The sequence below is a fragment of the Lissotriton helveticus genome, chromosome 2_1 (genome assembly GCF_964261635.1).
Source record: "Lissotriton helveticus chromosome 2_1, aLisHel1.1, whole genome shotgun sequence".
In the NCBI taxonomy this organism is placed as follows: domain Eukaryota; kingdom Metazoa; phylum Chordata; class Amphibia; order Caudata; family Salamandridae; genus Lissotriton; species Lissotriton helveticus.
The window spans coordinates 264,066,932-264,090,441 of record NC_136059.1 but is presented as its reverse complement, the minus strand read 5'-3'; the positions used below and the strand labels follow the sequence as shown (position 1 = coordinate 264,090,441).

The window sequence follows — 23,510 nt, the reverse complement described above, 5'->3', positions numbered from 1 at the left end:
TGCGTGTGTGAGTGGCGTTGCGTGTGTGAGTGGCGTTGCATGTGTGAGTGGCGTTGCATGTGTGAGTGGCGTTGCATGTGTGTGTGGCGTTGCGTGTGTGTGTGGCGTTGCGTGTGTGTGTGGCGTTGCGTGGGTGTGTGGTGTTGCGTGGGTGAGTGGCGTTGCGTGGGTGAGTGGCGTTGCGTGGGTGAGTGGCGTTGCGTGGGTGAGTGGCGTTGCGTGGGTGAGTGGCGTTGCGTGGGTGAGTGGCGTTGCGTGGGTGAGTGGCATTGCGTGGGTGAGTGGCGTTGCGTGGTTGAGTGGCGTTGCGTGTGTGAGTGGCGTTGCGTGTGTGAGTGGCGTTGCATGTGTGAGTGGCGTTGCATGTGTGAGTGGCGTTGCATGTGTGAGTGGCGTTGCGTGTGTGTGTGGCGTTGCGTGTGTGTGTGGCGTTGCGTGTGTGTGTGGCGTTGCGTGTGTGTGTGGCGTTGCGTGTGTGTGTGGCATTGCGTGTGTGTGTGGCGTTGCGTGTGTGAGTGGCGTTGCGTGTGTGAGTGGCGTTGCGTGGCTGAGTGGCGTTGCGTGGCTGAGTGGCGTTGCGTGGCTGAGTGGCGTTGCGTGGCGTTGCGTGGCTGAGTGGCGTTGCGTGGGTGAGTGGCGTTGCGTGGTTGAGTGGCGTTGCGTGTGTGAGTGGCGTTGCGTGGTTGAGTGGCGTTGCATGTGTGAGTGGCGTTGCATGTGTGAGTGGCGTTGCATGTGTGAGTGGCGTTGCATGTGTGTGTGGCGTTGCATGTGTGTGTGGCGTTGCATGTGTGTGTGGCGTTGCGTGTGTGTGTGGCGTTGCGTGTGTGGCGTTGCGTGTGTGAGTGGCGTTGCGTGTGTGAGTGGCGTTGCGTGTGTGAGTGGCGTTGCGTGTGTGAGTGGTGTTGCGTGGGTGAGTGGCGTTGCGTGGGTGAGTGGCGTTGCATGTGTGAGTGGCGTTGCATGTGTGAGTGGCGTTGCATGTGTGAGTGGCGTTGCGTGTGTGAGTGGCGTTGCGTGTGTGAGTGGCGTTGCGTGTGTGTGTGGCGTTGCGTGTGTGTGTGGCGTTGCGTGTGTGTGTGGCGTTGCGTGTGTGTGTGGCGTTGCGTGTGTGAGTGGCGTTGCGTGTGTGAGTGGCGTTGCGTGTGTGAGTGGCGTTGCGTGGCTGAGTGGCGTTGCGTGGCTGAGTGGCGTTGCGTGGCTGAGTGGCGTTGCGTGGGTGAGTGGCGTTGCGTGGGTGAGTGGCGTTGCGTGGGTGAGTGGCGTTGCGTGGTTGAGTGGCGTTGCGTGTGTGAGTGGCGTTGCATGTGTGAGTGGCGTTGCATGTGTGAGTGGCGTTGCATGTGTGAGTGGCGTTGCATGTGTGTGTGGCGTTGCGTGTGTGTGTGGCGTTGCGTGTGTGTGTGGCGTTGCGTGTGTGTGTGGCGTTGCGTGTGTGTGTGGCGTTGCGTGTGTGTGTGGCGTTGCGTGTGTGAGTGGCGTTGCGTGTGTGAGTGGCGTTGCGTGTGTGAGTGGCGTTGCGTGTGTGAGTGGCGTTGCGTGTGTGAGTGGCGTTGCGTGTGTGAGTGGTGTTGCGTGGGTGAGTGGCGTTGCGTGGGTGAGTGGCGTTGCGTGGGTGAGTGGCGTTGCATGGGTGAGTGGCGTTGCATGGGTGAGTGGCGTTGCGTGGGTGAGTGAATGGTTAGCTGTTGCTTATGCGACGTATAGCACTTAATACTAAAGTAGGCAGACCTTCTTAGCCTTTGTGAGAATAATAGCAAAATAAAAATAAAAACCAGATCAAGTCAAGGACGCAAACGGCACCATGCTATTGTTTATTTACTCAGATGATATGCATAAAAATGTAACTTGTGAGCACGTTTCTCTAACTCTCCAATAATCCCATTACAACACTTTGTACAAATGAGATTGGGACTCATCCTTCCGAAGTCGAGAAAAATGTGCAACGCTGTGTTGAAGTTAATTTTTTTAATTAACAAAATGCAAATAATGTGGAGAGATTTCAAGTGATTCAGGAATGGGGGCCCTTGTAAAGAGAAAGTACGGCCGGCCTGGGCAGTGATAGGGGAGGAGGGAGGAGAAATGCGAGTCACTGCAGCAGCAGCCTTTGAAGTGCCTGCCGGCCGGCCGTGAATAATTAGGGGGTGAGAAATGCGCTCGGAGGGCTGCCTTTGATGTGGTAATGCGAGGCAGGCAGGCAGGCGGCTGGTGGCATTGTGCACGCGCTTTTTAGGGCTTGCGCAAGCGCAATGACCTAAAAAGCACATGCACTTGAAGGAATCGCCAGTGGAATCGCCAGTGGATAAACACTGGATAAGCCCCTATAGAGCTTCGCCAGCTATGCGCTGAAGCGCATCAGCAGGCGAGCCCTAAAAAGAGATCACATTTCTCTGACAGTGGATCCTGTCCTTGTTTGCTCTTGGCCTAAGGATAAAAAGAAGATGTTACCTGTACAACTTATTAAAAACTAATATAAATCTAGAAATTCGAGCATCCAGTAAATGTGAGTGGAAGGAGAGTTAAAGTCACAGTACTCCTCAGGCGCCAAAATCCATGGGTAAGAAGACACTGACAACAATTAAACCCAGGAATGGATAAGGACATCAGAGGTTCCCACAACTGCCCCCTGCAACCCATTGACTTTGGCGCCTGATATTTCTTTTAAACACACTGATCTCTAGCCAGTCCTTTTCCATAGATCTTAGGAATCAGCAAGGTTTGCGTACCTCCATCTCAACCTTCCAATATGCCAACCCTCTGTCAAGGACAATTTTAAACACAAAGGTATGGGTACGAAGGTATTCCTGTTTATCCAGTCAGAAGCTGCAAGATATTTTTTGATAAAGTGTGTCAAGGGTGATCAGAAATTGAGTAGTGTATAGTGGGTTAGATTCTAGTACTGAACGTATTTATTTCTTTATAAGTCTATATTTGAATATGAGTGAGTGTATGAAGGCTTACTCCATCCCAACCCTCTACCATTCTTGAAGCAACCTGATAAAGCAAGACTGTAGCAAGTAAAAGATATATATAGAATTGCAACCTCAAAGTTCCCTTCTATATTGTTTTAGGTGTTGATGTGTGTGCCAGTTTCACTTCTAATTTATGCAGATTTTTTGAATGTGAGAAATAAGCTGATGATTTTTGTTTTGCAATGGTATCTTTAACATCTTTCAGCTTAGATACCCAAACACAATGAAAGTACAGAGAAAAGAGAGGGTGGTGGAGTGGGGCCTAACAGAGCCCCAGGTCCATCATATTTGTTACTACCAGACAAAACTTGGAAGATCAGTGTTGGGACGGAAAAGTCCTCTCCATAGTAATGGACATGCACCCCTATCCTGAGTGCCCAATGGTAGTGTTGTCTGGATCCCAAATGCTGATTTTTGTTGACATAGGCAAACACAGACCATAAATGTGCATAATGACATAGGTCTGTCTCGTCGATTATGGTCTTGTGGGACTGGGAGGGGCACTCAAAGCGCTATCCTCATAGTGTTGAAAGGTTACTGCCTTCACCAGGAGTAAGGTGGTACAAAAGGGGGTGGTGATGGACGGAGCATCTGAACCAATCAAACACTCACACCCAGTCAACAGATCTGGGTTTAATCCATCACCGTTCTTTAGCCCACTCTGCCACCCCAGTTCAAACATGGCCATATGCAAATCAGTCTGACCCTGTGCCTCATGGGAACAGTCCAGCCCGAACTGCCAAGCCATGCCTTCCCTGGACCGGGAACAAGCTTCCGAGGACCGGTTTCTGGCATTACAGCCGTCTTCAGCACGGCTTACTTGAATCCAGTGGCAAAGTGAGCAAGGGACTCACGTCTGAGCATACCCTGCCAACTTATGGCGAACAAAGTGGTACAAAAGGGGGTGGTGATGGGCGGAGCATCTGAACCAATCAAACACTCACACCCTATCGACAGATCTGGGTTTCATCCATCACCGTTCTTTAGCCCACTCTGCCACCCCAGTTCAAACATGGCCATATGCAAATCAGTCTGACCCTGTGCCTCATGGGAACAGTCCAGCCCGAACTGCCAAGCCATGCCTTCCCTGGACCGGAAACAAGCTTCCGAGGACCGGTTTCTGGCATTACAGCCGTCTTCAGCACGGCTTGCTTGAATCCAGTGGCAAAGTGAGCAAGGTACTCACGTCTGAGTATACCCTGCCAACTTCAATCAATCAATCAGGTCATTTGTAGAGCGCACTACTCACCCGTAGGGTCTCAAGGCGCTGGGAGGGGGGGGGGTGCCGCTACTGCTCGAACAGCCAGGTCTTGAGCTTCCTCCTGAAGGAGAACTTATGGCGAACAAAGTGGTACAAAAGGGGGTGGTGATGGACGGAGCATCTGAACCAATCAAACACTCACACCCAGTCAACAGATCTGGGTTTAATCCATCACCATTCTTTAGCCCACTCTGCCACCCCAGTTCAAACATGGCCATTTGCAAATCAGTCTGACCCTGTGCCTCATGGGAACAGTCCAGCCCGAACTGCCAAGCCATGCCTTCCCTGGACCGGAAACAAGCTTCCGAGGACCGGTTTCTGGCATTACAGCCGTCTTCAGCACGGCTTGCTTGAATCCAGTGGCGAAGTGAGCAAGGGACTCACGTCTGAGCATACCCTGCCAACTTATGGCGAACAAAGTGGTACAAAAGTACAAGCATTTTTTATGCATTTACTGAGTGTATGCATGCCTTCGAGGAATACATTGCAAGAGAGATGTTGTGCTGTGCAGTGTGTGCGCAATGAAAGCATGTGCTGGGTGTATGTGTGCTTTCAAGAAGTACACTACATGAAGGGGAAGTGTTGTGCATCTTGCACATGGTGAGTGTGTGTGCTTGAAGTATGTGTCTTTGCACATAGCAGACCATGACACAATATAGAAAGGATACAGTAAAGATCACTGTGCGCAGAGTGATTGTGTATGTGTACACATGTACGTGGATGCATGGGTGCCTGGGGTGGCATAATACATGGAGATAACAGTAGTGGACAATATGTGTGCTGTGAATGTACACTGAGTGCAAGTGTGCCTGCAATGGTACATTACATGGAGGACCCAGGGTACCATTTTGCTTTTTGCTTACGAATGTCGTTATTTCTTTGAATTTGTAGAGTTAGAAATAAAATAACTCTTTTTCATATAAAAGCAACTATTTGACTGTACATTGATTTATAGACAATATTGAGTGCACTATGAGTTAAGAGTCATGTTCACTAATCTGTATGTATACTCCACCCTCACTCACCCGAGGGGGCCTTTGACTTCTCGTCCACAGTTACACCTAAGAATCAAGTGCAGAAGGGGCACTTGGCTTAGTTGCTCTGGATCAATAATAGGTTGGGACCCGGGATATCAGGAGTTAAAGGCCTCAACCAACATGGTTGTGTCCATCAGCCCCTGCGGGCCCTGTGGCCCCTGAACAGGATTCTGATACTCCGCACCAATAAAACCAATAAGAAATCACTATCAGTATTTGATTTAAGTAATGGGTTATCAGGGAGTCATATATTGTATTGATATATCTCTTCATCGCTACCCTCTACCCTGTGCAAGAATCAATGTATAGAAACTGTATCAGAACCCAACCATGTGGTGTTCATACCATTGCTGCATCACTCGCACACCAGTAGTACGTCTAGCTGCGGTCTGTCTTCATGTCCTCGCCCATCATCCGACCCTTGCGAATCACATCACTGTAATTGTATTTTCTTTATTGAGGTGTATTTTGTGAATGCTGTTGGTGCCTTGGCTGTATCTTCTGCCTCTGTGCTGCCACAGATGTTCTCACACTAGGGGTGCAGTCGATCTTTGTCACACCCATACTCTGATGACCGGACCCCGATCAGTTCTAGTGGAGATGATTCAAAGCGTGCAGTAGCCAGTTGCTGTAGATGTACATTGTTGAGTTGTATAAGTAAAGTCAACACATTTCTTTGGGCACAAATGAAGTGAAGTGGAGAACATCTAAGTAGAAAAACTTCTGTAATCTTCATAAGTAAGGTTTTGTAATGTGTCATTGTTTGGAAGTGTCTCAATTCCGGTTTCTAATTTGTGGGCTGTCGACCTGTTTATGTTTCAGGCAGAAGAGGAAAGGAACTATCACATTTTCTACCAACTGTGTGCCTCTGCCAACCTTCCAGAGTTCAAAGACCTGTCCCTCAGTAAGTACCATGTACAGAAAAAGTTAGCTTGTTTATGTAAAAGTGTGCACTTAAAGAAAGGTCTGATGATTTCCATGGGCTAAGATCTAGTTTCTCACTTACCTTAGGCCTGTGCTGTGAGGCAAGGTGTCAGGGTTCACACATACCTTAGCTGACCTAGACAACATTAAGAAAGAAAGAAGGTGACTAGGTTTGCTGCTAATAAAAGAGATGCACTATTGAATTGTTGCAGGATTCTATTATTTCCCAATCTGTATATTGTCCAATCTGTACCACTTTACCCAGCAGCGAACAGGATTGCAGGTCATTGGGAAAGAAAGGATTGCCCTGTGAATGGAGGTCCCTGTGACGTAGGTGTCCATAGTTCAGCAGGTGCAGTGGTGGCAGTGTCCAGGAGTTTGAGTCCACTGCACCACTTGGCTATCATGTACTGCCCAACCTGAGGACTGTGGGAGCTGTTTTCCAAGATTATCTAGACTTGAGTTCTATATTTGGTTTTCAGCCAGCTGGCAGGTTACTCATGGGGGAGAGCAGGTATTCTCACGCTGTGAAGCTGCCCATGAACTCTTGGAAGTGGTTAAGAGGGTAATAGATGCACAAGAAGAAAAGCCATGATCTAGAATCCCTTTAGAAGAGTTTGCACTAGAAGCTCATGTTTTTACATTAATCCTGTGGGTTGGACTACGCTGTGATTTATCAACCATTGTCTACTATTATAGCATTATGGTTCACTGCTGTGGGCTAAAATGGTTGTTAAAGACCCTCCTGAGTGGTAAGTAGAGAGAGAGTGCCCTTTACAGCTTTTACAGTTCAGGGTCATAGGGCTATAAAGCTATTAGAACATTTTACACTCAATGAGTGTAGAATGATCTAAAATATGCAGGGAAAAGCAAAAAGAAAAACAACTGAATATTGGAACAGAATGTCTATAGCACCGATAATTGGCCCAGACCCCCTTTCTTATCTTCAATGGAGGTTTCAACATTTCAATGTTCTAATATAGCATTACAGCCCGCTACCGAGGGCTACACTGATTGTTATAGGCACTGACCCAGAGTTGTAACTTGGGCCTAAAACATGGATAGATTGCTATAAATTAAAAGGTTGAACAGGAAGACAAACATTAGAATGTTGGAGTAGAACCTCCGTTGATTTTAGGTACAGAAGCTGACCTGCTTAAAACTTGCATATAGGAAAAATATATCATGAATCTAATTTGGGTCTGTGATACAGTATTAAACCATTTGTGGACTTCAAATAAGTGAATTTGTTTTCTTTGCGTTAATAAACTGTTTAAAAGAAATGTACTAACATTTGTATCTTGTCTTATCACCTTATTACCTCAATTTCTAAGTCCCCTGGCTGCTCTCCCCATCTTCAAAACCAGGTTCATCATTTGCCAAGCCATCGGGGCACGCACCCCTGCTTATCTAGTAGACACGTTCACCACCTCAGGTGGTTTTCAATTTCATCACAACCACAGCCAGAACACCATAAGCAAGTAGACTAAAAAGTATAAAACATTTTTTTTAAAACAAGGCACCAGGCCTTTAACATCTGGGGCACTCAGAATCTGCAACAATATCCCTGTCTCCATCAGGACCACCCTAACACTGCTCTAATTCAGGAAAGGGTTGTTGACAACCTCTTCAAAGAACATCACATAACAATGGATTAACTATCTACAAAGCAGTTACTTTTCTTATCACTTGTTGACTTTATGCGTGTCATGGATCCTGTTCAGCGCTCTGCTATTTTTGTTATTACAATTCATGTTACAAATGTAGAGTCTTAGTTGCAATGCCAATAAAAGAAGATTCCTTAATTTTATAAATAGAATTCTTGCTAATCTTCTCACCCCATCTATTTACTATATTAGATTACCTAATTTATTGTCTGATGAGAGTGGGAACGCCAGTCAGATTCCCTGGAATGCAGTCAATATCTGTGAGCAGGGCCCTCAGCTGAATTTTCAGAGAAGCAAGGGGAGATGGTGACCGAACGTGTGCATTCATGCATTCATGTGCCATTACCACTTTGATGTTAGCTGGTAGATATGTTATTATCCCATACCCTTGCCTGCACCTCTGGCCTGTAAGTTGGATGGAGGCTAAACCCTTCCCCAGTGCTTTGCTCTGTGTTCAGGAGGGAGTATAAATAATGCATTGTTTGGGCTATGGGCCTTATAGCATTTTCCACATGATCAAATATGCATGTTATGTGTGTGTAATGCAGTATTGTATCACGCGTACCTAGCCCAAAGGCAGTGGAGCACTGTACATCAAATACTGAATAATGTAGGATTTCCCATCACATGTACAGCAGGTGCAGTAAGCAACAGAGCAAACTGTCACTGTAATTTTCCATTATGCTTTACAAGAGGACACATGGGGCAAATCGATTTTGTGGTATTTTTATCTGGCTATTGAAAAAGTTCCTGAGTAACAATTTTGCTCAAAATTTCAAAAGTTAAAAGATGGGAAACATTTCCTAGCAACTAGTTTAATCATTTTTCATAACCTAAAACTGATGCAAAATTGTATAACCTTTCGTAAGGACCGACAACCTCTTAATAAGCCACTCTCTGAATAAGACCCTGAGTCTGGCATTCACACCCTTCTCGTTTGGATGAAGAGGCCATATGTACTCACTGGCATTGATTTTGTCATGTTACCTTGATCTTACCCCATATTTCCTACTTTTTAATCAAATCCCTTTTCATGGAGGACTAACTAACCCGTCGCGCGTTGCTGCGATCTCCGAAGAAAGGAAATTCAAGGAAACTCGTTATGATAACATTCAATTTACATTGTGTAATTTTTATTGAAACTTATTCATTTTAATATAGAAAAACATTTCAAAGTGTCGTTTTAATTCTATTAATTTATTCGAGTGCTTGTGGATACACAATTTTTAGTTTTTCCGTCTGGTGCGTACATCAGTATTCAAAAGATTATGAGGGCCCTGGGGGGCTGATATTTAAAAAGATTTTATGCCAGAAACCTTCGGGGGAGTGTACTCAACAACTTCCCAAAGTTTCCTGGCGATCGGATGAATGCTGTTTTAATTCTATTTATTTATTAGAGTGCTTGTGGATACACAATTTTTTGTTTTTCCGTCTTGTGCATACATCAGTATTTGAAAGATTAGGAGGGCCCTGGGGGGGGCCGATATTTAAAAAATATTTATGCCAGAAACCTTCACGGGAGTGTACTCAACAACTTCCCAAAGTTTCATGGCGATCGGATGAATACTGTTTTAATTCTATTTATTTATTCGAGTGCTTGTGGATACACGATTTTTTGTTTTTCCGTCTTGTGCGTTCATCAGTGTTCGAAAGATTATGAGGGCCCTGGGGGGCCGATATTTAAAAAAATATATGCCAGAAACCTTCGCGGGAGTGTACTCAACAACTTCCCAAAGTTTCCTGGCGATCGGATGAATGCTGTTTTAATTCTATTTATTTATTCGAGTGCTTGTGGATACACAATTTTTTATTTTTCCGTCTTGTGCGTATATCAGTATTCGAAAGATTATGAGGGCCCTGGGGGGTTGATATTTAAAAAGAATTTATGACAGAAACCTTCGTGCAAGAGTACTCAACAACTTCCCAAAGTTTCCTGGCGATCGGATGAATGCTGTTTTAATTCTATTTATTTATTCGAGTGCTTGTGGATACATTATTTTTTGTTTTTCCGTCTTGTGCGTACATCAGTTTTTGAAAGATTATGAGGGCCCTGGGGGGGCCGATATTTAAAAAAAATTTATGCCAGAAACCTTCGCGGGAGTGTACTCAACAACTTCCCAAAGTTTCCTGGCGATCGGATGAATGCTGTTTTAATTCTATTTATTTATTTGAGTGCTTGTGGATACACAATTTTTTGTTTTTCCGTCTTGTGCGTATATCAGTATTCGAAAGATTATGAGGGCCCTGGGGGGCCGATATTTAAAAAAACATTATACCAGAAACTTTCGCGGGAGTGTACTCAACAACTTCCCAAAATTTCCTGGCGATCGGATGAATGGTGTAGTAATGCATAAAGGACAAACAGACAGACTGACAGACAGACATAAATTCGTTTTTATATATATATAGATTAGAAAAATAGTATACTACACATGCTCCTGTATATAAACAAATATATTGATAATTGGAAGTGTGACCAGCAGATCAGAAGTCTTGACACTAATTATTGGTTGAGTATGGTACAGAGGCAACACAATAAGAGTACCACTGATCTAGATGCAGACTGTGGAAGACAATCAATGTACATGAGTTGTGAATAAGAAACTAGTAAACAAGGGCCCATCTCTCGATAATACCTCGTTGTTCTGTTCATTTCCAGGCCATCTTACCATTGACACAAATAACACACCCGGATTTGTGGTTCTCTCATTACTAGTGAATCCCTTACTGTGGACCTATTTGGAGACCCACTATGCATTGAAAAACTGGAGGTCTGGGGCTGATGCAACGGTGGCATAGGGGTCCCAGTGGCATCAGGAGGCCTCTGAAGGCTCAGGATCAGCACTAGTGAAGAGGGTGGGGATGTCTCCTTTCCTCTCAGAGGATCCTGGCGAAACCGGAGGGTTGCAAAATGGTTCAATTCTGGGTACACTTGAAATGAATGTTTAAGTGTCAGCTCGGTTTATTTTAGAACCAGTGCTTTAAGTGGGCAGGTCCTGTCATGTACTGAGTACCTTCACGTTTTTAATTTGAAAGGGAGAGTCCCTGCACTTCTCAGAAGGAGTGTTATACCTTTAATGAAAGAATGCTAGCACTTCTCAGCAGAATGCAGGTACACTGTGGTAGTGAGTACCTACACTTTTCTATTTCTACTTAAAGCACTGTTCAGAACTAGGCAAATTCGTAGGATTCATTTCAGCACTTTACTTTGCGTTTCACAGATAAAGGCCAATAAAACATAACATGTACCTCAGCATGCCCAGTGTTGTGTACAAGTGCGTGAATATACTGAAGGATCTTTAAGGTCCAATAAAATGTCCAGTTTTAAGTCTGGCAGCGCAGCCTGACAGCGCAGTCTGACAGCGCAGCAGCCTAACAGATCGGTGGTCTCTAACATACGAAGGCCCGTATTGTGAGAGCCTTAGACAACAGGGGTTGTTTATCAGACCCTTTATATACCACTACTCTGGGGTTCGAATTTTAACCAATGCAATAAATGACAAATATCACACGTTTCCCTATGGATGTATTGATTAATAGCATGTGGATTTTGGTGCTTTGTGCACGAAAATCTGCATGTTCCAGTATTTGCTGGGCCTTTTATCCCAGTAAATATCCATAGGTTTGAATTGCTAAATTCTACCTGGGGAAAACTCAGACGTGTCACAAAACTCTGACTCCCTCATAATTGTGACGGCAAACAGCCCTTGCAATGATGTCTTTACAACAAAATGCGTTTATCCCTGCAGGTAAGTACCACGGCGGTAAGTATTTGTACCTTTACTGCACATGCCTTTACCACAAATGTAAGTACTTTAAAAAAAAATAAAAAACATAATATTTTGTAATTAAAAAACAAAACATTTTAGGTGCGGCTAGTGGTAGAGGGAGTTACGGGTACATTTAGAGTTTAGGGCTGGATAGTTGTAAGGAAAAAGGTCAGGGTATTTTTATTGTTTTGGGGTGGGCAATAGTAACGGATGGTAAGATTAATTTTAGGGTTTAGGGCTGGGTGGTGGTATAGGGAAGTATGGATAAATGTAGGGTCCAACCATTCACCTCAGAACCCAAGGAGACCATCTGTGTCATTCCACAAGGATTGTCCCTCAGCCCCACCCTCTTCAATAAGTTCAGTAGCCCCTGGCCAATACCATCAGATCACGCAGACTCAACATCATCTCCTGTGCTGATGGCACCCAGCTCACCCTCTTGCTGTCACAAGACCTCTCCACCACCAGAACCAACTTCCACAGATATATGATGAATGTCGCCGACCGGATGAAGGAACACTGTCTTGAGCTCAACTCAGACAAGACAAGAAGTCCTCATCTTTGGGAACAGCACTTAGCCATGGAATGACACTTGATGGCCTGCTGAACTCATCCCTTCCCCCGCAATGACAGTCCACACCCGCAACCTCAGCATCATCTTGGACATCTCGTTATCTATGTAGAAACAGATAAACACAGTCTCTTCTGCCTGCTTCCACACTCTATGCATGTGCCGTAAGAAATTCAGGTGGCTCCCAATTGACACCAGAATGAACATCACTCAAGCCCACTTCACCAGCAGGCTGGAATACGGTAACACTCTTTACGTAGAAATCACTACACGCCTCCTGAAGAGACTACAGCCTGTTCAAAACGGAGCAGCAAGGCTCATCCTTGACCTCCCCACTTGGACTCATTTCACCCCATACCTCAAGAAGCTAAGCTGGCTCCTGATCCAGAAGAGATGCCAGTTCAAGATTCTGAACTACGCATACAAAGCTCTGCACAGCGAAGGACCAGCACACCTCAACAAACGAATAACCTTAAACCAACCATCCAGACACCTGCGATTCGCCTCCCTTTTCTGCGCAGACTTCTCCCGGATACGTTAATTCAACAGCAGAGATTGCACATTCTCTCACCTTGCGTCCAAACCCTGGAACAACCTTCCCCTGCACCTCAGGAACACTTGTCGGTTCGCGAATTCAGAAAAAGACTCAAGACATGGTTGTTAGAACAGAGCACCACAAAGCAGCTAGCAACTCCTGCACTTTGAGACCCTCACAGGTGATTTGCTGCGCTTTATAAATCCTGATTGATTGATAGATAGGGTTTAGGGGTGGAGAGTGGTAAAGGGAAGTAAGGGTAACTTTAGGTTTTAATTTGGGTAGTGAAAATGGGAGCTAAGTGTAATTTTAGAGTTTGCGGTGGTTAGTGCTAAAGGGAGTCAAGGATAATTTTAGAGTTTGGGGTGGATAGTAGTAAAGGAAGCTAAGGGTAATTTTAGGGTTGGGTGGGTAGTGGTTAAGGAAGTAAAGGGCAATTTTAGGGTTTAGGTGTGAGGTGTGGTAAAGGGTGGTAATGGTAATTTTAGGGTTTGGGGTTGAGTAGTGGTAAAGGGAGGTAAGGTTACATTTAGGGTTTAGGGGTGGGTAAAGGGAGGTATGGGTAACTTCAGCGTTTATGTTTGGGTAGTGAATAAGGGAGCTAAGGATCATTTTAAGGTTTGGGGTGGGTAGTGGTAAAGGAAAGTAAGGGAAATTTTAGGGTTTAAGGGTGTGTAAAGGTAATAGATATTTAGGAGCAAATTAAAAACATATATTTATATAGTGGGGTTTTAGCTCGCACCTTTAAAAAATACATTATTTAAAAAAATATATATATACTTACTATGTGTGCTAAAGGCATTTATGGTAAAGACATCTTTGTTGTAAAGACAGAGTGGAAAAGGCATGCATGGTAAATGTACGCTTTGCAAAGACATGCATTCAGTTGCTACATCCTTGTGAACAAGGCTTTGCACGTGTGCCATAATTTAACCAGGCACTTACAATCGAGGCCTTGGAGTCTGCTTTGGATCCGCAACTTTCAGCAATTTACTTTTTTTAGCAGCTTCTTTCTTTCGTCAACTTGACACTTTGTCAATCACATCTTGGCTCAGCTCAGAGGAGTATTCTCTGCTTGATACTCATTCTCATCCTTCCTCTTTTCCTATGTGTCAGTACCTAATTACAATTTCCCCTCTTTTCTCTGTGTGCCACTCTTCATTTCTCCGGCCCGCCACTCCTCAACCCTACCTCTTCCAGGCCCTCCTCTCCTGCATCCTCTCCCTGGCTTCTTCTCTGCAAAGGAAGCAGGAAGCACTAGGCTCCTAGCCTCCCGATAGCCAATCACAATGTCGCAACACAGCGTTGAGATTGGTCTGAGTGCCGTGGATCGGCGCTCAGCCAGAGAATGGGAGGCTGGGGGCATGCTCTCCATGCAGGCTGTACTGCAGCCTAAAGGGGAACATACAAAATGAGCATTCATGGGCACTTACATAGTGCCCACCACTCCTCCCCCTGCTCTGAGAGCAGAGCAGAACTTCCCAGCCCTGCCCGCCTAGACTCCGCAGCAGGAAAAATAAAGTGATAACTTGGAGTTATCATTTTATTTTTCCTTTTTTTCCACCTCGAGAAGCAGTAGGGCAACGCTCCTCTGCCTTAGTGTAGGAGACGCCACTGAACATTCCCCTCTCTTCCTTTTCACTGTGTCTAAATTCTACCCTGCTCAGAGCACTAAAAATGGAAAACAGCCTGTTTGGAGATTCATCACTTTTTGCAGTTACTTCCAGCCCCTATGCATTACGAAAGGATTAGAGAGCTAGGCTGAAGACTAAAACCTATCTTGTCTTATTTCATTGTTTCGCAAAGCCATTTTTTATATATTGTTTATTTAATTAAAAACAGGTAGTAAAGCTATAAAACGACACATTATTCACCATCATTAATAAAAGCAATCAACAATTACATTAAAAGAATTGTGTATGGAAAGTCTAAACTATTTGAGGCAGGTGTCATAATTTGTACATTGTGATAGCAAACCATTTTGTCTTTAACTTTGTATAATATACCCTGACTTTACGATAGCAATCCAACATATCGGTTGTTGTATAATAAATGTAATTAACTTATGTACCCCAAAACATTTTAGGATAGAATAACCTTCATAACCCAAGGCCATGCATCATAAACCCTGATAAATTTAGGATTGTAAAAATCCGGATGTAAATTGAGTGTTTTTCCTCATTTTTTTTTCAGTTTAATAAGGTTTTTATTTTGTTTAAGAAAAATAGTACAGCAAAATATAACAGCATGACATAGAACAGAACCAATATGAGATAATCATGAAAGAAAAGTGGAGATGAAAAAAGGTTCAGATAAAATATGAAATGGAAGAAAATAGTAGAGAGAAAGAAAGATAAGAAAAGAGAAAAAGAGGAAGAGAGAGAAAAAGGAGGGAAAGGTTAGGTAGGGGGATAAGAGGATAAGAAGGTAGAGAAAGGAAGCCAGGTAAGATCAGATTTAATTTTTAAGGCGACAGAAGAGGAAGAAGCAATTGCAATTCTGTGCTCATCACATACAAAGTTCCACCATGTATGCACAGACAATTTAGAGTTATCCTTCCAGCAAGACAAAATTACTTTGAAAGCAGTCGCAATGAGAAGATCAAACAATTTAGCGTTATACGAATGTAAGTCCAAAGCATCTGATAGGGAACCTAAAAAAATATGCAACGATGAAAATGGTTCAGAGAAATGAAAAATACGCATGCAATATTTCCAAACTGCGTTCCAAAAAGTAAGAACAGATGGGCAATCAAATAAAAGGTGTTTGAGAGTGCCTGGGTGAGAGGAACAGGACCAACAAAGGGGTGAGGAGGAAGGGGAGAATTTTGTTATGCTTACAGGGGTAATAAGAGCTCTATGGTAAAGAAAAAAAAGTGACTGAGTAATACGAGCTGAAATCGAAGTCTTAAACAGTTTAGACCATAAGCGATCCCAAACATCAACAGGTAACGAGAAAGATAAATCAGTTTCCCAAACAATTTCAGTAACAGTTTTAGGCCTAAGGCCAACATTCTCTAATAACAGTTTATAAATTAGAGCAGCTTTGGGTATTTGTTGAGTAAACATAGGATATAAAGGAGTGGAAGGAGTAAGGGAAGGAATGAGATCAAAAGTAGGAAGGGTAGATAGGTGAGAGAAAATGGCAGAAGTAATAATGTCAAATTCTTTGCGAAAATGTGCAGGTAAATCAAACATAGTTTGCATTACATCAAATGGAATAATGGATGATTCAGAAAAAAATTGGTACACAAATATAATATCCTTTTCTTTCCAATACTTGAAATAGAAAGATTTACCCTTGTACTTAAGATATTTGTTATACCATACGCTAGAGGAAAGAAAAGTTTGTAGGGGGGACGAATCTTTCGAGAATATATTGTGCAGTAGAATATGTGAGTATTTCAGTACAGGGTGTATAGTCAAGAATGAACAATTTGACATGAAAAGGGATTGTTGGAAAGAAAAATCCTTTAACAAGGACCTTTCGACAGCAATCCATCTGGGTAGAGGGGTATCATTGAAATCGAACGCCAATGAGAAGGCTTGTTTTATTAAAAAGGCAGAATGGTACGATTGGAAATCAGGAAAGCGGACCCCACCTTCAGATTTTGGGCGTGTAAGTTTATGTAAGGCAATACGAGGTCTTTTATTATTCCACAGAAATTTGGAGCAGATGGAGTTCAGCCGATTGAAAAACAATTTAGGGATTTTCACAGGGAGCATGGATACAGTGTATAAAATATGTGGTGAAATCATCATTTTGATGGTGTCTAAACGACCCCACCAGGAAAGGAAAAGAGGAGACCATAATTGAAGGAGCGATTGAATTTTTTGAGTAAGGGAGGTAAAGGTCAGTTTGAGTGTGTCACGCAAGGTAGAGGAGAACCAAATACCCAGGTATTTGATCTTGGATGGACACCATGCAAACTCAGTCGATGCAAACATGTATTGGTAACAGGATGAGTTGAGGGGTAGGACCTCCGTTTTAGAGAGATTAAGCTTATAACCAGAAACAGAGGAGTATAAGCGGACTTCTTCTAAAAATGGAGGAAGGGAAGAAACAGGATTAGCCATGTAGACCAGGACATCATCGGCATAAGCCGAAATTTTTGTCTCAATCGATGACCGTTTGAACCCCTGAATTAGGGGGTTAGAGCGGATTTTAATGAGGAAGGGTTCAAGACAAAGAATAAAGAGTAAAGGGGAAAGAGGACAGCCTTGTCTTGTCCCTCTGGATAAGGGGAAAAATTTTGAGAATTGATTATTAACAAAAACACTAGCACGGGGAGCAGAATATAGTAGTTTAACTAAGGAAATGAAGTGGGGGCCAAACCCAAACCATTGTAATGCTTTAAACATGAATTTCCAATTAATTCGGTCAAACGCTTTCTCAGCGTCTAGGGATAGGGCAGCTAGAGGGGCTTTGAATTGTTTACTGTGGGAAATAATATTGGCAAAAACACGGGCATTGTCAGCTGCAAGTCTACCTTTCACAAAGCCAACTTGATCGGTTGAGATTAGTAGAGGAATAAGGGAGTCGAGGCGGGCCGCTAAAATTTTGGCAAAAATTTTACAATCATAATTAATAAGGGAGATGGGACGATAGTTTTTACACAGGGAGTGGTCTTTGTCAGGTTTGGGGATTATGATTATTAGGGCGTCCAAAAATGAGCCAGATGCTTTAGCATTTGCAATAAAGGAGTTAAAAAGTTGTAAAAGATGGGGGACAAAAATAGAATGCATGTTGGCGTAAAATTCAATTGGGAGACCATCTGGACCAGGGGCTTTCGCTTTCTTGAGGGAGGTAATTGCCTTGAGAATTTCCTGAGGGGTAATTTCAGACTCTAGTTGATGGAATTCGGTAGGGAGAGATGGGGGAGGAGGAAGGTCTTTGAAGAAACGGGAGAGGTCATCATCATCAGGGTGCGTATCATCAGTATACAGGAGTTTATAGTAGTTATGAAAGACTTGTGCAATATCCTCATCAGAGGAAACCATTGTATTGGTTACTTCATTGAGAATAGAGCCAATTGATTTTCGCTCAGATTTAATTTTGAGATAGTTTGCTAGCATTTTCCCCGCTTTATTCTGACCCCCATGAAATTTAGATTTAACCTTCAAGAGGGTGTTGCAAGCTTCAACTGTGGCAATTTGATTGAGTTCAGATTTGGCTTTGATAAGTTGGAGGAGAGCGTCAGGATTCTTTGACGAGAAGTAAGAGTGTTCTAGGGTCTTAATGTTGGAAAGTTGGGTGGTGTATTTGTCACGGTTGAGTTTCTTTTTCCTAGATACATAAGAGATTGTAAAACCTCGTAAAGCCGCTTTAAAAGCATCCCAATTATTTGAAACTGACGTGTCTTGGGGTAAATTGAGGGAGAAGTATTCAGAGATGAAATCTTTAACTTTAGATATAAATACAGAATCGGAGAGAAGGAAAGTGTTACATTTCCAACGATTGAAAGAGGAGGAGGTTTGGGCCAGGTCAAAAGTGGCATAAACAGGTGCATGATCCGAAAGAAAAATAGAACCAATTTCAGATTTCTGAATCGCAGGGAGAAGGGATTTGCTGACTAGAATATAGTCAATTCTGGACCTGGTGTGGTGAACATTAGAGTAGAATGTATATTCGAGTAAGTTTGGATTACATGTTTTCCACACATCGAAGAGGGGACGTGAAGCAATGGCTGATTGGAAGGATTTGTGTGTCTTATCAGGTTGGAATTTGGAGGAGGATAATCTATCTGAAAAGGGGTCTAACCATTGGTTAAGGTCGCCAGCTAAGACAATGTTAGGGCAGTCAATGGAGGAAATGAGGATTTTGACATCAGTCCAAAATTTAGGGTCTGGTCGGACAGGACCATAAATATTAAGGAGCACCATAGTTTTGTTTTGTATAGTCACATTTGACATAACCCAACGACCTTCAACATCCGATTGAGAAGATAGAATTTGGACAACCAAACCTTTACGAAATAATATAGCAACACCTCCTTTTTATCAACAGCAGGAGAAAATACAACTTGACCCACCCATGCCCTCTTAAGTTTCAACGATTCGACATCTGTACAATGCGTTTCTTGGAGAAAAGCAACCTGAGCATTTAACTTGGATAAATGGGACAATACCTTTTGACGTTTAACAGGGTTGCCGAGACCACGAACATTCCATGTTACAAAGTTACACATGATGGAAGGCAAGGGAGGAGGGTAACAACTGGGTCCAATACACTGCAGGTAAGGAGCTATAAGGAGAGACATTGGAGACAAACATGTTAGAAATGAGAATCAAATACGAAATATAAACAAAGGCAATACAAATCGGGTAAATATAGAGAAACAATAGACAAGGAAGCATCACGGTCATTAGGAAAAGCGAGGAGGAACAATGAGGAATACTGGAGTTATCAATAAGAAAGGAAAGAAGTGACACAAAGAAGAGAACGGAACATAAATGAGCAAGAGATAAACATGAATGGCCTGTGAAAAGAAGAAGAAAAAGAAAGGAAATAAAAAGGAGGAAATAGATAAGAAACAGATCAAGGCAAAGACGCCAGATCTGAGAAAAAAGAGAATACCTAGATAGTAGGAGCATGGAGACGCCAACGCGGGCGCCTACCCTACAGAGCGAGGAAAACGCGGGAATATAGATAGGATATAATGAACAAGATGAAAAGTCGAAGCAAATAATGACAAGAAAGAGACCGGGACAAGGCCACAACAGTCGTCAAAACAGAAGAAAAGTGAATGCAGGAAATAGAAAAGAGTTATTTTCAGTCATTAGTGTCCATCGTGGAAGAGGAGACGGTTAGTAGATACTCTCGAAGCTTCTGTGGATCATCAAAGGTACGAGAACGACCATTGTGGGTTATTTTGCAGAGACAAGGATGTAGGATTCCATATTGAATGCTTAATTCCCTCATACGTGGACGCAGATTGAGGAACTCCTTGCGACGTGCATTCGTAGCATTCGATAAATCCTGGGCTATGAAGATGGTGTGGCCCGACCAAACGAGGCGACGTTTTGCTCTTGCAGCTTTAAGAACAGTCATCAACTCAGTGAATTCCAGAAAAAGCAGGATAATTCCTCTGGGTTTGGTCGGGTTAGACGTCGGACGTCCCAAACGATGAGCACGCTGTATGTTTAGAGGGGTAGATTCTGGTTGGAGTTCCAAAAGTTCGTAGAGGAATTTGCGGGTGAAGGACACCATATCCCCATCCCCAAGGGACTCCGGAACACCATAAATACGGAGGTTATTCCGCCTGTTACGATTTTCAAGGTCCTCTGTATGAAGTTTCAACTGCTGTATCTCCTTTTCAAGAATAGGAATTTTTGTAGAGACATCCTGGACGTCACTAATGCGTTGTTCTAGTTGCAGGACTTTATTTTCCATGACGACCCATCTGTCTTCTATCTGCTTGAGCTTCTCATTAGTTGCCACCATGAAAGGTTGTAGGCCACGAACCTCTTCTAAAATGGAATCCAGCACAGGGTTCTGAGAGGAGCGAATTGGAGATGGAGGGTCATTCTTAAGGCGTTTCGGTGTGGTACCAGTGACAGACGATCTCGCATGGCCTGCGTTCTGAGACATGATGCCAACAGAGGGGCAAACTAAGAGGACCGCAGGAATGGAGGCCACACCGCAATAGTAAAAGTGTTGAGACCCTATATGTAGAGGTATAAGAAGTACTGGAAAAAAGAGGTCTTGGAAGAGGTGGCAAGTAGCACTAGAGAAGCAATACCTCAAACCTACATGACAGGCGTCGAGAAGTAGCAAAAATCAATGTTATGCGTAGCCAAAAAACCATCCAGGAATATGGTAGGAAATTAACAGCAGAGCGTCCATGGAATATGGGACCCAAGGGAATTATTTGGTGTTCCACGAAGGATTAATAGCATAGGAAAGGAAGGTATGGAGCATTGCGCAAAGAGCACCACAAAATGGTCGCTGAGAAGTATTGTTAGTAGAAGTAAAGGTGCTGAGGAGAACTCTGGCTCCAACGGTCAAGAAAAAGCAATGGTAGCATGGTGCGCAGAACTTTGCACATACCTTGTCACAACATGAGCTTTGGTAGCAGCAGACGAGCTGATACGGCGTTAGATATGCCAGAAAACGGGACGCGAGCGCGGCGGCACAAAATGGCGGCCGCCCGCGTCCCGTAGTGAGTGAAAAAGAAGCAGCGGTGAAAAGATATGAAAGCGGCAATTACGGGCGCCGCTGCTGCTCGCAATACATGGGGACCATGTTCCGCCGTGTAGGAAAGTCTTTTGCCGGTCTCCGTGTGCAGGAAAAACACCAGGAAAACAGTCAGGATTCCCGCGTCGTCACGGAGCTCACGAAGGCAGCGCCATCACACGCCGGCGCGTAAGCCACGCCCCGTTTTTCCTCATTTTAATTCAAAAGAACACTGTATAAACACAGGTCGGCACATTTTAACAACTGCGCATTGCAGGATTCTGCTTGTGATTGGATTAAATGATTTTCAGAGCATTCTCAAAAATGTCGGTCATATGTATGGACGGCTAATTATATAGTAGATGTTAATACATAGTGCTTTAACTTTCTACTTATTCACATGGTGGGCAATCTGCTCGACTAAGGACAAGTATTGCAGACATGTATAGTTAGTTTTTTTTAAAGATTTCTTTGAAAAATGTACTTCCATGTGAAAAGAATGCTTTCCATATGCGTACTACTGAATATGTGAGTGTTTGAGTGTTTCACACTCTCCTGCCTCTTTGGCACTGAGTGCAGATGCACAAGTTGGGTAGCGCTACTTACCTGTCCTAATGGAAGAACTGTTCTTTTAAATCATTAGAGCCTATATCTTGGCACTAGAGAGTGCAGTTTAGAACACCAGTGAATCCTACAGGCATTTTTTCACACCCTGAAAGGCAGACTGTTGATTCTCCATTCAAGGTGGAGATGATTTATCATGAAATTTTGCTTTTTCTCCTTTGACATAGTCTAATCATCTGCCACGCGTGTTCTGGTGACTGTCGGTGGTCTGGGCCACTCTCTCTAAGTGCTAAGAGACCTGCTGGTGATTATGCGCTATAGAAATAACAGTTACCATAACATAACATAACATTCCTGAGTAAAAGGAAATAAATATAGAGGCTAGGGGCCCAATTCACAAAAAAGTTGTGCATTTCCGTTTTAGTGTTACACGCAATACGTCCTGTGGTGGTCATGAAGGCAGATCCTGATTCATAGAATCGGGTCAATTCTGAGCCTTTTGGCTAAGATGAAATATAATATAGATTTGTAACACGCACTAATACCTGAGGGTGCCAAATGTAGTATCTGTTCTTATCAGTTTAATAGCTGATACAGCCTCCGTACGATTCATAGAATCGGAATCGCAAACATTTTCACCCGGCAAATGGAACATGAAAGTGGGTAAAAACCGCAGGCATGGAGGATTTGTTGTGCTCTTATATTTATGATAAGGAGCGGGAATTTGGGTGTTCAAAATAGTGGGGATGGTTATGGCCATTTGCAAAGTAGTGAAGAACTCTCCTTGTGGTCAAACACCATATTTTAGCTCTACCCCATTTGCAGAGATACATTCACTCTCCACAAATACTGGAATACGTGTTATATAATAATAGCAGCTTTTTTTTTTATATATTGCACTTTAAAAAGCAGGAGTTGCTGTTACCCATTTTAATGATGCTCTGTTTTATGACCTTCAAAGGTTGGATGGCGAGGCTCATCTTGCTGGGATTCAAACCCTGGGGAGAGTATGTGGTCCGTCGGCTAGACTGCCGACTTTGGTGCTGGAAACCAAGGTTCAAGCCTCGGGGTCGTGTCCACATCCTGTGATTCTGGGAAAATCACTTAATCTCCGCGTGCCTGAATGTGTAACTTGACCGGTGCTCATGTAAAGCGCTCTAATACCTTTGGGTCGAGTTCGCACTATATAAATGTGCATTAAATAAAAAATAACAGAGATAAGCAACTCACAGCATTCAACTCATTGAGTCATGTTGCTATTTGTAATAAATAGGGCAGAAACGTTGTATAGTCAACAACCCTAATTCAGCTGAGGGTGAGGAAAGACTAAGAGTTGGAATTCTGTGATTCGTGTTTGTTTTATTGATCCGAATATGAACGTTAGTGTTAAACAGGCAAACAGTTCTCCATTTAAATAGACATGTAACAGCTGACAAGTGTTTCCCCCTTTAATGCTTGATAACGTTGGCCTTTTTCAAGGCTGTAAATAAGCGGTAATTAGATGTCAGTACTAAACATTAAATTAAAATAAAGCATAGATTTTCTGGTGTCACAGTACCCATTGTTTCACTGCTAACAGTGTGGGGTACAGGAGGTGAAAACGTGAAAAGGAAATTGTTATTAATAAAAGCGAGGACAAAAGATAGACAAAAATGTAAGGAGAGGAAATTTTGACAGTTTGCTGTACCTTACATTTTAGAATTGATTATAGTATCCATGTGAAACAAATAATATGATAGTCATCATAATGCCGAATTATGGTAAAATGAGGAAAGTAAAATAGTCATAGTTTTTGCCAAGGTACGTAAATGGCAAATTGAGTTCAAGTTGGGCTGTAATTGTGGTTCTTCTGCTAGTTACCCAGCAGGGTATGTGGACTAGGGGGTTACTAGGTCAATACAGATACTAGATCAGGCTCTTAAAGCTGGTGGCCCATCCGGTCTGATCCTGGTGTATTGCGGGAGAAACAGGATCATTGTAGGATGCGGAGTAGATGTTTTCATGGCCACAGGTTGAGAAGAAAGAGGACTATAC

General features: G+C 43.3%; 1 protein-coding gene across 1 annotated transcript in view; it reads left to right on the top strand.

The window, feature by feature from the left end:
* Window positions 1–23,510, top strand: part of MYO5B (myosin VB) — a 1,014,515-nt gene that overhangs the window by 528,261 nt on the left and 462,744 nt on the right. Inside the window, exon 7 of the mRNA XM_078674793.1 lies at window positions 6,093–6,174. Within this exon, the coding sequence (XP_078530919.1) occupies window positions 6,093–6,174 (82 nt within the window). The remainder of the gene's footprint in view (window positions 1–6,092; window positions 6,175–23,510) is intronic.